At 38.5% G+C, this 13,878-nt stretch overlaps 2 protein-coding genes and 1 long non-coding RNA gene across 3 annotated transcripts; 1 reads left to right on the plus strand and 2 right to left on the minus strand.

Moving 5' to 3' along the window:
• Positions 1 to 593: 593 nt before the first annotated feature.
• Positions 594 to 2,026, minus strand: LOC111213436. Its single transcript, XR_002663334.2, has 2 exons — positions 1,429 to 2,026; positions 594 to 890 (listed from the first exon to the last, which is right to left on the minus strand). It is a non-coding gene; the product is annotated as an uncharacterized LOC111213436 (long non-coding RNA).
• Positions 2,027 to 6,523: 4,497 nt separating this feature from the next.
• On the plus strand, positions 6,524 to 9,941 carry LOC106420798 (SUMO-activating enzyme subunit 2-like). Its single transcript, XM_013861649.3, has 11 exons — positions 6,524 to 6,832; positions 6,919 to 7,008; positions 7,178 to 7,261; positions 7,345 to 7,563; positions 7,647 to 7,748; positions 7,834 to 8,298; positions 8,385 to 8,614; positions 8,698 to 8,791; positions 8,884 to 9,066; positions 9,154 to 9,251; positions 9,366 to 9,941. Exons 1-11 carry the CDS (start codon positions 6,794 to 6,796, stop codon positions 9,652 to 9,654), a joined length of 1,893 nt encoding a protein of 630 aa, XP_013717103.2. The 5' UTR covers positions 6,524 to 6,793; the 3' UTR covers positions 9,655 to 9,941.
• Positions 9,675 to 13,573, minus strand: LOC106420799 (probable receptor-like protein kinase At2g21480). The gene is given in 3 exon segments (XM_048756281.1): positions 9,675 to 12,167; positions 12,287 to 12,908; positions 12,910 to 13,573. Coding segments are annotated over 3 exon segments (2,598 nt in total). The 5' UTR covers positions 12,937 to 13,573; the 3' UTR covers positions 9,675 to 10,218.
• Positions 13,574 to 13,878: the final 305 nt, after the last annotated feature.

The raw sequence follows: 13,878 nt of genomic DNA on the forward strand, positions 1-13,878 counted from the left end.
ATAGTTTGTTGACTAAAGTATAATTCAAGTAGATTTTTTCACAGTAGTATATTTAATTAAATAGAAAATATCTTTCTATTTTATATATAGATAAGAAGTACCAATTTGGTGTGTAGCTTATTATAGAATAGTATATAGCTTATTATAGAATAGTATAGTGTGTTTTCCAAACAAAAAGGAATAGCATAGTGTACATTCTATTTTATCGACAAATGCACTGATGATAAGAACAAAATGAAAATAGTCTCAGTTAGTAGGTTGACCATTTTCGATCATGAAGATATAGGGGTTGTTCGTTTCATCATCTGTCATCTCCATCCAGCTGTTTAATCTATGTTATCCATCCAGATTTTAATGGGCTATTCGTTTCTCCATTCAGATGAGCCATCCAGATGAACTATTTGGATGAATTTATGTTCGTTTCTTATTTCTATTTCCACCCAGATGAATTTAGTAAACAAATTACAAATATACCTATATTTTGATTTAATCATATGTTTGATATTAATTTTTACTATACTAATTTTTATTATATAGTCTAAAATATATTTACACTGGAGTTATTTTAAAATTAGCATTTTGACATTCATAAATTTATATTTAAATTTGCATTAAAATTTAACTACAACTATAGCTTCTAATAAAACTCAAAGTAGCAACTCAAATTTGAATAAACTTCCAAACAATTCAAAGTAGAAACTCAAATTTTATAAAACTCAAATTTAAAAGATGAAGAAAGCAACCGTAAAGAGCTTCATGTACTCATTGCTATATTAAAATAAGTTTTCATTGCTACACCAAAATGTCTCCAACAAATAATCATCTTGAATTTTTACCCTCTTCACTCATCTGCTTCATTACTATCAAGACAACCCAAGAAGAGAAACAACCTGCCATATAAAGAGGTCTTGGTCAGTCAATCAACAATGGGACACTCAAATGCAAAAAACTGGAAAAATGGACTTCACCTCACCACTAAGCAAATCGCAGAATGGTTACAAAACATCACACTAGATTCCAAGTTTCTATTATAAACTGCATGTCAAGTTTTCAGTATCTTCCCTTTTACAGAGACTGCAGGTTCATCATTTTCAGCTTATAATCTCAATACTATTCCGGCAACAACAAGACTACAAAACCACTAAACAAGAAGATCCCACTAACCGATTAACCACTAAACACCAATCTCAATCTAAGGCTGGATTTTTCTTAGTGCCGCAAAGCTAAAACAGAGTAAACACAAAGGCTGGAATCTCAGCCTCCAAAACTCAAATAATCCATCCCAAAAGATTTTCCACAAGTACAGGGCTCTGTGTATTAAACCTGAGACAAAGCTAATGATTTATAAACCGATGAAATTCCATCAAATAAGAGATCTAGCTTTAGCAACGATTTGAACTCACAATATACACAAGCAGTAGTGCATACCTGTTTGATTCTAATATGGAAGTCTAGTTCCTCTTGCCATCTCTAATTAATAAAGACTACTGCTAGCCTGAGTTCTCTCGCTTCTCAATTTTGATTCTTTCCACTTCAACCTGCAGATATCACAGGAAAATAAGAGAATTCAAACCAGTAGATCCAAAAAAAAGTCAAAAGAACAGAAGGCCAAAAACATCGCATCTTTATATGTGTACAAGAAAAGGATAACTTAAAGTACACATATAAATAATTTGTTAAGTTATATATTAAATATTGTTATTTTAACCCATGTACTTATTACTTAAATGAAACAAAAATAAAAATTATTAAATAAAACAATTATAATTATTAAATATATATATTCCATTAATATTAAATAATTTTAGTTTTAGTAAATTATTTGATTGCCCGTCCGAATGCACAGAGTTGTTTTCTAGTATTTATAATAAGAAGAGAGAACCTTCTTCTCAAATAGAAACGTGTGGTTAGTTTTATCTTCAACCCTCTTTCATTCATGAATACCTCTCAGATTTCTTCGTAACTTTGTAAGAATAAGCTACCAATCCAAACATAAATTAGAGACGAAAGTTCATGCAAAATAGCCACAGATAACAAACAAAGCAAAAAACATACAGAAAGTTCATACAAATTAGCCACCAAAAAAAACAATGCAAGAAACCTAAAAGTGTTTCAAAGAGAAAGCAAAAAAACCTAAAACAAGACAATATAAAGATTTACAAAAAAAAAACAATATAAAGAGTTAGAAAACCACAAACCTTGCGTTCATATCATATTTTCTTTGAAGCTAAAAGCCTAAGCATTATTAAGGGGTTTGAATCAGATCGGCAGATGGAGCTTATGAGAGTAAAGAGTCCAAATGGTAACATTCGGGACAACCGTAAAACAAAGGTTGTGCGGTTTGTAGTGAATAAAATATATTAAGGCTGACTTAGGAAACCATAAAGGAGGTGTTATTAAATTAGTGAATTAAATGGAGTATAATGGAATTAAAATTTTAAGTGAAATTCAGTCATAATGTAACCGTAATGTTTGGGAATCATAACTCCCATGTAATGTTTAAATAACAAGCCGTATTCTCTAACTCAGCCGTAATTTACCCATAACTCAGCCGTAAGCAGAATTCATACATTGAAAACACAAACATACATACAAGCAGAATTCATTAAAAAAACACTATCATCCATACAACACTTTTACATCTAACAAATTTTGGCATTATGCCCACCCTGTTTACAACGAGAACATGTGTGTTCTTTCCTAGGACGTTTGTTCTCAAGGGCAACTTCCAATACATATTTCATCCTATTCTTAGGCATTCTTGGTTGCTGACGAACAAACGGGGCTACGTTACCTGGAACTTCGAGCGCCGAATCAACCGGAATGATCGATTCAACATATGTGTCTCCAAATATAGCCACTGTTATAGTAAGGACTACACATGGATATACGACAAACATTCATGTACTCGGCAGCTGCGATTGCATGGACGCATGGTAATTTCTCATGTTCAAAATGCCGGCATGTGCATTTTTTATCTTCCAAGTTCACAACATGCAAAAATGATCCAAAAGTTACACATGTAACTTCAGTGTGATAAGCATCATTCCTCTGTACCGTCATTAGTCTGCCGGCAATAACACGACCCTATTATAAATACAAAATAAAATACACAAAGGCTGACTTGTGGAACCATAAAGGCTGACTTATGAAACCATAAAATATATTAAGGCTGATTTATGGAACCATAAATAATAGTAACAAAACATATAAATACATATGTATATGTAAATATTTTTGTTACTATTGATATGGGTGCGGTCCATCAACATTTGAAACCTAAATCTAAAAATCTGAAAAACCCAAAAAATTAGATTTGAAGCTTAGATGGTTGAAGCATTTTGTCCACGATAGAAGATTCTTACTAGAGAAGGAGATTGACGACTTGGGTGGTCCACTCAATTCCTTTCTAGTGCAGGAAAAGCAACAATGTTACAATCAATCCTCTCAGCTATACCTACCTTTGCTATGACATGTTTCCTACTTCCTGTGAGTTTATGTAAAATAATTCAATCGGTTCTTCGCAGATTTTGGTGGGATGCCAAAGCGGGACAGAGGAAAATTTGTTGGCTCTCTTGGAATAAGCTCACGATGCCAAAGAGCGAGTGTGGCTTAGGATTTCGGGACATACAAGCTTTCAACAAAGCCTTCCTGGCTAAAATTGCAAGGACACTCCTTACCGCCCCAACCTGCCTCTTGTCCAGAATTATCTTGGGGAAATACTGCCACAAGACTTCATGCCTGAAAGTCACAGCTTCCTCGGCCATCTCCCATGGCTGGAGAGGCATCCTGCTGGGCCGAGACCTACTACTACAACATTTGGGGAAGACTATTGGATATGGTGAGTCTACGAACATATGGTCGGACTCTTGGATCCAATCGGATGCTAAAGCCCTATGGACAAGAGGCAGGTTATTAGTCTGCCGGCAATAACACGACCCTATTATAAATACAAAATAAAATACACAAAGGCTGATTTGTGGAACCATAAAGGCTGACTTATGAAACCATAAAATATATTAAGGCTGATTTATGGAACCATAAATAATAGTAACAAAACATATAAATACATATGTATATGTAAATATTTTTGTTACTATTGATATGGGTGCGGTCCATCAACATTTGAAACCTAAATCTAAAAATCTGAAAAACCCAAAAAATTAGATTTGAAGCTTAGATGGTTGAAGCATTCTGTCCACGATAGAAGATTCTTACTAGAGAAGGAGATTGACGACTTGGGTGGTCCACTCAATTCCTTTCTAGTGCAGGAAAAGCAACAATGTTACAATCAATCCTCTCAGCTATACCTACCTTTGCTATGACATGTTTCCTACTTCCTGTGAGTTTATGTAAAATAATTCAATCGGTTCTTTGCAGATTTTGGTGGGATGCCAAAGCGGGACAGAGGAAAATTTGTTGGCTCTCTTGGAATAAGCTCACAATGCCGAAGAGCGAGTGTGGCTTAGGATTTCGGGACATACAAGCTTTCAACAAAGCCTTCCTGGCTAAAATTGCAAGGACACTCCTTACCGCCCCAACCTGCCTCTTGTCCAGAATTATCTTGGGGAAATACTGCCACAAGACTTCATGCCTGAAAGTCACAGCTTCCTCGGCCATCTCCCATGGCTGGAGAGGCATCCTGCTGGGCCGAGACCTACTACTACAACATTTGGGGAAGACTATTGGATATGGTGAGTCTACGAACATATGGTCGGACTCTTGGATCCAATCGGATGCTAATTTGAAGCCCTATGGATCTGTGCTCCTGCAAGACAAAGACCTTTTGGTTTCAGATATATTGACAAGAGAAACGCGATAGTGGAACGTAGCTCGGATCAATAACCTTAGACCAAGTCTCTTGGATACTCCTGACTCTTTTATGTGGCATCTCCAGAAGTCAGGATCCTACTCTGCCAAGTCAGGGTACTTTGCACTGACATCAATTAAAACAAAAGCGCTTCCAAGGTTGCAGTCGGAGGATTGGAATTGGAAAAATAAGCGCTTCAAAATTAAAGTTTTTTATGTGGAATGTGCTTCATAATTCTATATCCACTAGAGACAATTTACAAAAGAGAGGGATGCTCACAAACACCTTGTGCCTTCGCTGTGGAGCACCGGAGACCCATGAACACATGTTCTTTCATTGCTCCTTTGCGCAAGAGGTGTGGTCCCTAAGACCGTGGACTTCAATCTTCACTCCAATTCCATAGATTATCTTTGCAAGTGCCCTCCAAATGTCGTATAACTGGAAGAACCTCCCTCCTTTTGGGATCGTAGGGAATTCCTTCCCCTGGATCACTTGGAATCTCTGGACCTCTTGGAACAAACTTATCTTTGAAAACAAATCAAGTTCCTCTCAGAAGATTCTCTCTCAATCAATTAGATCGATGAAAAAATGGGAACTGGCCCAACCTTGTCGCCCCTCTGCTGCCCTAAAATTGACACATCCGACACAATCTCTAACCCTTCCAGCTCTGACTATCTTTTGCAACACAGACGCAGCTTGGAAACCGGAATTCAAATCAGTTGGGCTTGCTTGGACCTTCTCTGATCAGTCTAATACGGAGCTTGTCCACGCTTCTTCAGCTCATGTTCATGTCTCCTCTCCTTCCATGGCTGAAGCCCTTGCAATCCAAGAAGCCCTAACTCATGTGGCCTCCCTCCACTTCACTCATATATGCCTTCGAACAGACTTTCAAGTGCTCTCTCGAGCAATCAACAGGAAGACTTGGACGATGGAGCTCTACGAAATACTATCTGACATCAACTCCTTTCTATCGCCTTCGACTTCGTTTTCTGCATTGTCGTTTTCATTCCCCGTTCTATCAATGGGTCTGCTGATTTATTGGCAAAAGCCCAGATACTCATTTGGTTGTAAACTCTAGGACTTTTTAAGTATCCAAAACTCATTTTATTTTTAAATGCAACTAGGTGTTTTGCCCGCACATGCATGCATAATTATTTTATAGATATTTATTAATAAATGTATTATTAGTTTAAAGATAAAAAAATCAAATAAAACACTGAATTTATACTATTTTATGAATATTTTAAATTCTTAATTTCTTAATTTTTAACTTTTATTAATTTAAAAATATTATTTTTGGATAACAAAATTAATATTTTCATTTTAAAATATGTTGTTATCTTTAACCAGTTTATATTATATTAATTTATAAATAATGATCTAATTAAGTAAACAAATATATAATTGTTAATATAAAGTGATGTTATTAAACCAAATTCTTGGAATTACCAAAACCTACAAAATATCAAAATAAATCAAAAGCACAATAATGTTAAATGGAACCCAACTTTACATATTATATTAATCAAAATAAATAAAACTATGATATATATGTATTGTTCTCAGATAATAATATATATTTCAGTTAAACAAAAAAAACTTTAGATGGTATAGGAACGTCCATATATATCATAGTTTTATTTATTTTGATTAATATAATATGTAAAGCTGGGTTCCATTTAACATTATCGTGCTTTTGATTTATTTTGATCTGATTCGAACACATCTTCTGTTTCTTTGGATAAACTACTAACAAAACTAGAAAGATAAAATTTACAGAAAAGCCCCCCAAGTGAGAGAGAGTCTCTTTGTTTTCCATCGGAGCAGTCTCTTCGTCCGCCCGGATCCACCCACATAAACCCTAAGAATCTCCAATCCCTCTTTCGATTTGAAAACATTCAGCCCTGAAAAGCTTTCATTTTTCAAATCTGACATATCTCCGTCGCATAGCTTATTGCTCCGTCTTGTCACTTCCTCCTCCCCATGGATACGCAGCAGCAGCAACAACAATCCGCCATTCAAGTAAAGCTCTGAAATGCTACTCTCTCTCTTTTTTTTTCTCTCAATCAATCCATCTCTTTTTGAATGTTTTCGTTCCGGGGTTTCAGGGGGCGAAAGTGCTAATGGTCGGAGCTGGTGGGATTGGCTGCGAGTTACTCAAGACTCTTGCTCTTTCTGGCTTCCATGACATTCATATCGTAAGTTTGTGATTTAGAATCTCCGATTTTGATTATAGGGTTTAGGATTTAGTTACATCTTTAAAGCTTTTTGATTCGGATTCTACCTTTGCACATTAGGAATGTTGCTTTTATATGTATTTTTTAATCAAATATGCTGTTTAAGCTCATTTGCTCGCTTGTGTTGCAGATTGACATGGACACCATTGAAGTCAGTAACCTCAATAGGCAATTCTTATTCCGTCGTTCACATGTCGGCCAGTCCAAGGCTAAGGTCATTTTTCTTTGCTTGATCTAACTCCCAAGGGAGTTCATACGAGTTAATATATCTTCCTTTTTTTTGCCATATCACACCAGGTTGCCAGAGATGCAGTCTTGAGATTTAGGCCTCACATTAATATAAGATCATACCATGCAAATGTCAAGAATCCAGAGTTCGATGTTGATTTTTTCAAGCAGTTTGATGTTGTTCTCAACGGACTTGACAACTTGGACGCAAGGCGGCATGTGAATCGCCTCTGTCTTGCAGCTGATGTTCCTCTTGTTGAAAGCGGGACTACAGGCTTCCTAGGACAGGTTAGAAGCACGCTTTAATGGTCTTAACTCATAGCATTTCTCTCTATCTGACGTTGTTATACTTGTTTGTGTGTTTGAATCAGGTAACTGTGCACGTAAAGGGAAAGACAGAGTGCTATGAGTGCCAAACCAAACCCACTCCAAAGACATATCCTGTCTGTACAATAACCAGCACTCCAACTAAGGTATTGATACTGTATTGTCCATCTTATCCTAAGACATAGTGCTTGAGTTTGATTTGCCAATGGTATTTTGGATTTGATCCTACAGTTTGTGCACTGTATCGTCTGGGCGAAAGAGCTGCTCTTTGCGAAATTGTTTGGCGACAAGAATCAGGATAACGATCTTAACGTGCGTGCCAACAAGGCGGCTAGCTCATCCAAAGAAACAGAAGATGTGTTCGAGCGTGCAGAAGATGAAGATATTGAACAGTATGGTAGAAAGATATATGATCATGTCTTTGGTTATAACATTGAAGCGGCTTTGTCCAATGAGGAGACATGGAAAAATCGTAGACGGCCAAGGCCTATATACAGTAAGGACGTCTTGCCTGAAAGTCTGAGTCAGAAAAATGGAAGCACTCAGAATTGTTCTGCCACTAGTGTTGATGATTCGGCGACGGTCTCTGCCATGCCGTTGCTTGGCCTGAAGAATCCACAGGAACTGTGGGGTCTAACACAGAATTCTCTAGTGTTCATAGAAGCATTGAAGCTGTTCTTCGCAAAGAGAAAGAAGGTCGGTCTGTAAACTCTGCCCCGTCTATACATAAGCTTTCAGTGTACTGATTATATTCATGGTTTTGTATATATATGCTGCTACAGGAAATAGGACACCTTACTTTTGACAAAGATGACCAGTTAGCGGTAGAATTTGTCACTGCTGCTGCAAATATCCGTGCTGAGTCTTTTGGAATTCCTTTGCACAGTCTTTTTGAAGCCAAAGGTATCGCTGGGAACATTGTTCATGCCGTTGCTACGACTAACGCCATTGTTGCTGGTTTGATTGTTATTGAAGCTATCAAAGTGCTGAAAAAGGATGCGGACAAGTACAGGTTTGTTACTTTTGATATCTTATTAGCTTCAGAATCCTTAGTATATTGTTTAAATCATTTTTATTCTCATTGTGTCTCTGTAGAATGACATATTGCTTAGAACACCCAAGCAGAAAGATGCTTCTTATGCCAGTGGAGCCATTTGAACCTAATCCTTCTTGCTATGTCTGTTCCAAGGTATAAACATTACTTCTGTTTTCTGCATTCCTTCTTGTATTTTGTTTGCATTTACCAATCATCAGGTTTGTTCTGTATTTTATATTTGACAGACCCCTTTAGTACTTGAGATCAATACTCAGAAATCGAAACTAAGGGATCTAGTTGATAAAATTGTCAAAGCCAAGCTTGGGATGAACCTACCATTGATTATGCACGGGGCATCACTTCTTTACGAAGTTGGTGATGATCTTGATGATATTATGGTTGCAAACTACAATTCTAATCTCGAGAAGGTTCGGTCTCGGTCGTTCTTCAATATGCTCTTCAGGCACAGGCTGTGATTTCGCAGTTTCTTACATGTTAAGTGTTCTTTATTTCAGTCTTTATCAGAACTTCCTTCTCCCGTTATCAATGGAAGCATCCTCACTGTGGAAGATCTTCAACAAGAGCTATCTTGCAAGATTAATGTCAAGCACAGGTTTCTTATTAAAAAAATACATTTTAATCCTGTCTCGATATCATTTTGGTTTTGAGGGAATCTTAGCGTAGACAGACGATTTAGACATCCTCTGGTTATTATGTTGTGTCACAGGGAAGAATTTGACGAGGAAAAAGAACCGGAAGGAATGGTTCTCTCTGGATGGACACAATCTCCAGCTACCAACGGTGAGAGCGCGTCAACATCAAACAATGAGAGCGCTGTTGAAGTCACAGAGAGTTCCTCTGGACCAGAGATTGCTTCTAAGAAGAGAAAACTCTCCGAGACACAGCCCGAGAATCACAAGAGAGAAACAGAGAACGTCGAGAGTGAAGATGATGATGATCTCATGGAGATTGAAAATCCCATGACTGTGAGCAAGAAGAAGAAAAGAGTTGCGTAGACTTTTCCTTAAGGCATCTCTGAATACTTGCTCTTTTCTTATATATCTTTCTAACTTTCTGAGGTTGTGTCACGAGAATTACAAGTATGAACTAGGGATTCTTTCATGGGGGGAAGAAACCACTCGGATTATTAAATATTTTGTTTAGGACAGGATCCTCTGGAGTAGGGAGCTCAGGAACTCTCGAGTCGTATAGATCCTGTAACATTTTCACTTTTTCTGTTTACTAACTGTAAAAGCTCCCTTTGTATCTGAATCCTCGTCACCATATATGATCTACTTTTTCATTTGGAAGAAGTATCAACTACTATTTCAATTCATATAATGATCTGTGGTCATACCCAGGTAACATCTCAAGGCAGTAAGCCAGTAAGTAAGAGACTGAGTTTACTTCACAGACACGTAAGATAAAAACTTGAAAATGTCTTATTGTGAAACCTAAGTATCAACAAGCTACAATATGGGAGGTTGACTAGCTAAATCTATAAGAGTATTATTCCAAAAAAAAAAAAAAATCAAATTGTAAAAAAAAAAAGAAACAACACGTTATATTACAAATCTTGTTTATCTTCCGTTGAGGCTTGCAAACTGAGTAAACCTGGTGGTTCCAGAGTGTTGGTCCACGGCCGAGTCATCCTTCTCTCCAGTTTGAGAAACCGGACCTTCACTTGTTGTGGCGGCAGATGAAACAGGTGGAGCCGCCACCGTAGCAGCCACGGTCTTCCCGGTTTCAACCTCCTCAGACTCAGTTTTTCCCTGAGAAAAGGCTTCTTGAAGCTGAAGAGCATATTCCAAGTTCCACAACACATCTCCCATTGATGGTCTATCAACACCATATTCAGCAAAACACTTCTCCGCAGCTTCCGCAAACTTCTTCATAGACTCAGGACAGACACTGCCAACCAGATGAGGATCAATGATCTTTTCCAGCAACCCTTTCTGTTTCCATTGCATAGCCCATTCGGCTAAGTTCACCTGTTCCCTCGGAAGCTGAGGATTAATAGCCGGTCTCGCACACAAAGCTTCTAGAAGAACAACACCAAAGGAATAAACATCCGACTTATCCGTAAGCTGTTGTCTCCTGAAGTACTCCGGGTCTAAATACCCGAAACTACCTTTAACAGCCGTGCTGACATAGTTTTGTCCGTAACCAATGTCTTTGGAGAGACCAAAGTCCGCGACCTTAGCAACCAAAGCTTCGTCAAGAAGAATGTTTGTCGATTTGACGTCGCGATGGATAATACCTTGAGCTGTTCCAGTGTGTAGATAATGAAGCCCACGAGCAGATCCAATGCATATCTCTAGTCTTTGTTTCCACGTCAAAGGAGAGAGAACATCTTTACCATAGAGATGGTCTCTGAAAGGCCCATTGGACATGTACTCATACACAAGTATCATCTCCGAGTTCTCGTCGCAGTATCCAATCAAAGAGACTAAGTGTCTATGTCTGAGCTTAGAGAGCATTTGTATCTCCGTGTGAAACTCCGTGATCCCTTGCTCTGACTGCGGATTACCTCTTTTGATAGCCACTTGAGTTCCGTCGTCGATTGTTCCTATGTACACGTTTCCGAATCCACCCACGCCGATGATCTCGGACGCATCGAAGTTCTTGGTGACTTCTTGAAGCTCCGAGAAGGAGAAACTGCGTCCGAGACCAAGCGTGGTGTTATACAAGTTGGATTTGTGACTTGACGAGAAAGTAGTGTCACCCGAGTGCATAGGTAGCAGCCAAGAAGAGAAACTGTTCCTCTTCTGCCAATCTTGCGGCCTCTTTTTCCACTTGTAAACCATCGCTCCAAGGCCCACGAAGGCGCCGAACATCATCACGAACCCCGCGGTCGCAACCATCCCGTGCCTCCCTGCTCCCGTTGTTCTACCGTCAACTCCAAACTCTCCGTCAAGACTGTCCACTGAGTTGCTCATCTTCATAACCTCGACCCCGTTCAAAATCGCGTTCTTGGTCCCCGTGTCTTCTCCCAAGGGACCGATCTGGACCTGAAGCTCGGGTTTCATGAGCGTGGAGTTGACCACAATGTCTTTGTAGTAAGGAGAAGAGAGACCCCCGGCTAAAGTGGACAAATCAAGTCCGGAAATAGCAGTCTTGCCATTGATGTAGACGTTGAAGTAGAGGTCGTTGAGGGACTTGCTGATGATGTCGCAGAAATGGAGACGGATGAGGTAGTGGAACGATGGGTTTGATGGGAAGTTCCACGTGACGTTGAAGTTAGGATCCATGGTGTGAGAATCAGCCATCTCTGCGGCGGTTGCGTAAACCGTCTGTGGTGCTATGAGGGGTGTAACCCCTGGAGGATACTTGATGGTGGCCGAAGAGGTTGTTTTGACATCTTTAGCAAAATTCTCATCTTTTAAGTATTCTTTGTCGGGTGTCCATGTTCTTCCTAGTGTGTCATTCTGTGGCGTGATCAAGGGGCCACCGACGTTAACCCTGTAAACCGACTGGTACGCGTAACCAGACAGACCAGAAAAGGCGTTGACAGGGAAAAGAGAAGTGCCTGCACATAACGGAGGTCATTAGCTCAACTGGAAATGACTCTTGGCCATTGTGTCAAAGATCTTCGGTTCGAGTGACAGCTGAGACGAAACTAATATTACATGCTATGAAAAGAAGTACCTGCATCAGATATAAGCTCGTCTGGAGCAGACACGACTTCGATAGCGTTGATGAAAGCGGCTGAGTCTTTCATAGGTTTGAACCTGAGGGAGAACTGAGCATCCGTTATATTGACGAGGTACTCCTTCTGAAGAACAGTTTGGCTATCATTGTTGTTGTTGTTACTCAGCTTGAAGTTATGAATCAAGACGTATTTCTCTGTTAAGACAGAGAACGTTGCTTGTTGGAGATCAAACTTGTCATTGGGGAAGGCAAAGAAATGAAGACGAACCCAATGCCAGCCTGGTTGAGTCATGTGGAACTTGTAAATGGCTTCTTGTCGGAAGATCCTCGCGGTTAGGTAAAGAGGAGAAGGGAGTTTATCTGAAGGTGGGGCAGATATCTGAATATGATCTTTGGCTTCTATGAATTGAACCGTCTCTGAGTCACTCTTGAAGACTCTACCTTCAGGTGTTTTGGCTGAAGACTTGGCCCCACAGTCGATGAGAATGTTATCTGCTGGTTTAAAAGCAATGGTTGGGCCTCCACTTGATGAAGCTAGGCCGGTTAGGAAGAGGATAATGGTCAAGAGAAGAGCCATCAAGGATCTGGAAGAATTAGAATCTAAGTCTAGAGTCATGGGGTATATTTGGTTCCTTTCTTATCTCCATCTCTGCTTTGTGGGGAAGAGGGAGAAGGGAGAAGAATGAGGGAGATATATGAAACGAGATTGTTGGGTTGCTTGTGGTTCAAGGAAGAGCGAGAAAGAAAAGTGTATGAAGGAGAAAAAGGATGAGATGTTGTTATGTGTGGTTCTACTATAGTAAGTTATAATTAGTGATATATTGTTTTATTTTTAGTAAATTGTTAAATTTGCTTGATGATAATTTATTTTGACATTGAAGGCAAAAAGGGACAACTGTACTATGATTTCTTACTTCAAGAAAATTTTAAGAACTAAGTAGAAAAGAATCATGATTTCTTTCTGATCTTCCTGGAGCTAGGTGCCAGCAGACTATAGTTATAAACGATATGATTTGATAACATGATGAGTTAACAGAAGAAATTACATGCTAGAGCGTCTGCCACAACATAAGAGGAGATAAGACGCACATTAAGCAAAATATATAATCTTTTTTATAGATAGAAACAAAATGATACAATGTTCACATCCACAAAACTTAACTAGCTAGTAGGTACGGAGGTACCACATTCATAACTGATAAAAGCCCTACATTAGTACAACCGGTTTATTCATACGGGCCCCTCCAAGAGTGCCATGTGTTTATGTTTATGAGACGTTTGATTTAACATATCTGATCACGAGATTGTTTTACCCAAAAGAATGTTCGGAGTCTGGTACTGAAAAAGGAGTTTGGATATACTCTCTGTTCCTAGATGATTTAATATATAAGATGTTTTCATTTTTTTAGGTAATTTTTATTTTATAGTCTATTTTGTAATTGGTTGAATACTATTAATTTATAGTTTTAATGATATTTTCTAGACAAAAAATAGTTTTCTTAATATGTGTGTTTCTACCTAAACATCTTATATTTAGGAACAAATGAATCAATCAACAAGCATTGGAATCTGAAGTTGGTGAATAAAAT

This window comes from Brassica napus, chromosome C4, assembly GCF_020379485.1.
Source record: "Brassica napus cultivar Da-Ae chromosome C4, Da-Ae, whole genome shotgun sequence".
NCBI classification, from domain to species: domain Eukaryota; kingdom Viridiplantae; phylum Streptophyta; class Magnoliopsida; order Brassicales; family Brassicaceae; genus Brassica; species Brassica napus.

Excerpts from the sequence above, each read along its gene's own strand:
- LOC106420798 (XM_013861649.3), top strand. The coding sequence starts at position 6,794 with ATGGATACGCAGCAGCAGCAACAACAATCCGCCATTCAA. Across the intron at positions 7,009-7,177 it reads GCTTCCATGACATTCATATC|ATTGACATGGACACCATTGA; the intron begins GTAAGTTTGTGA and ends CTTGTGTTGCAG. Across the intron at positions 7,262-7,344 it reads TCGGCCAGTCCAAGGCTAAG|GTTGCCAGAGATGCAGTCTT; the intron begins GTCATTTTTCTT and ends ATATCACACCAG.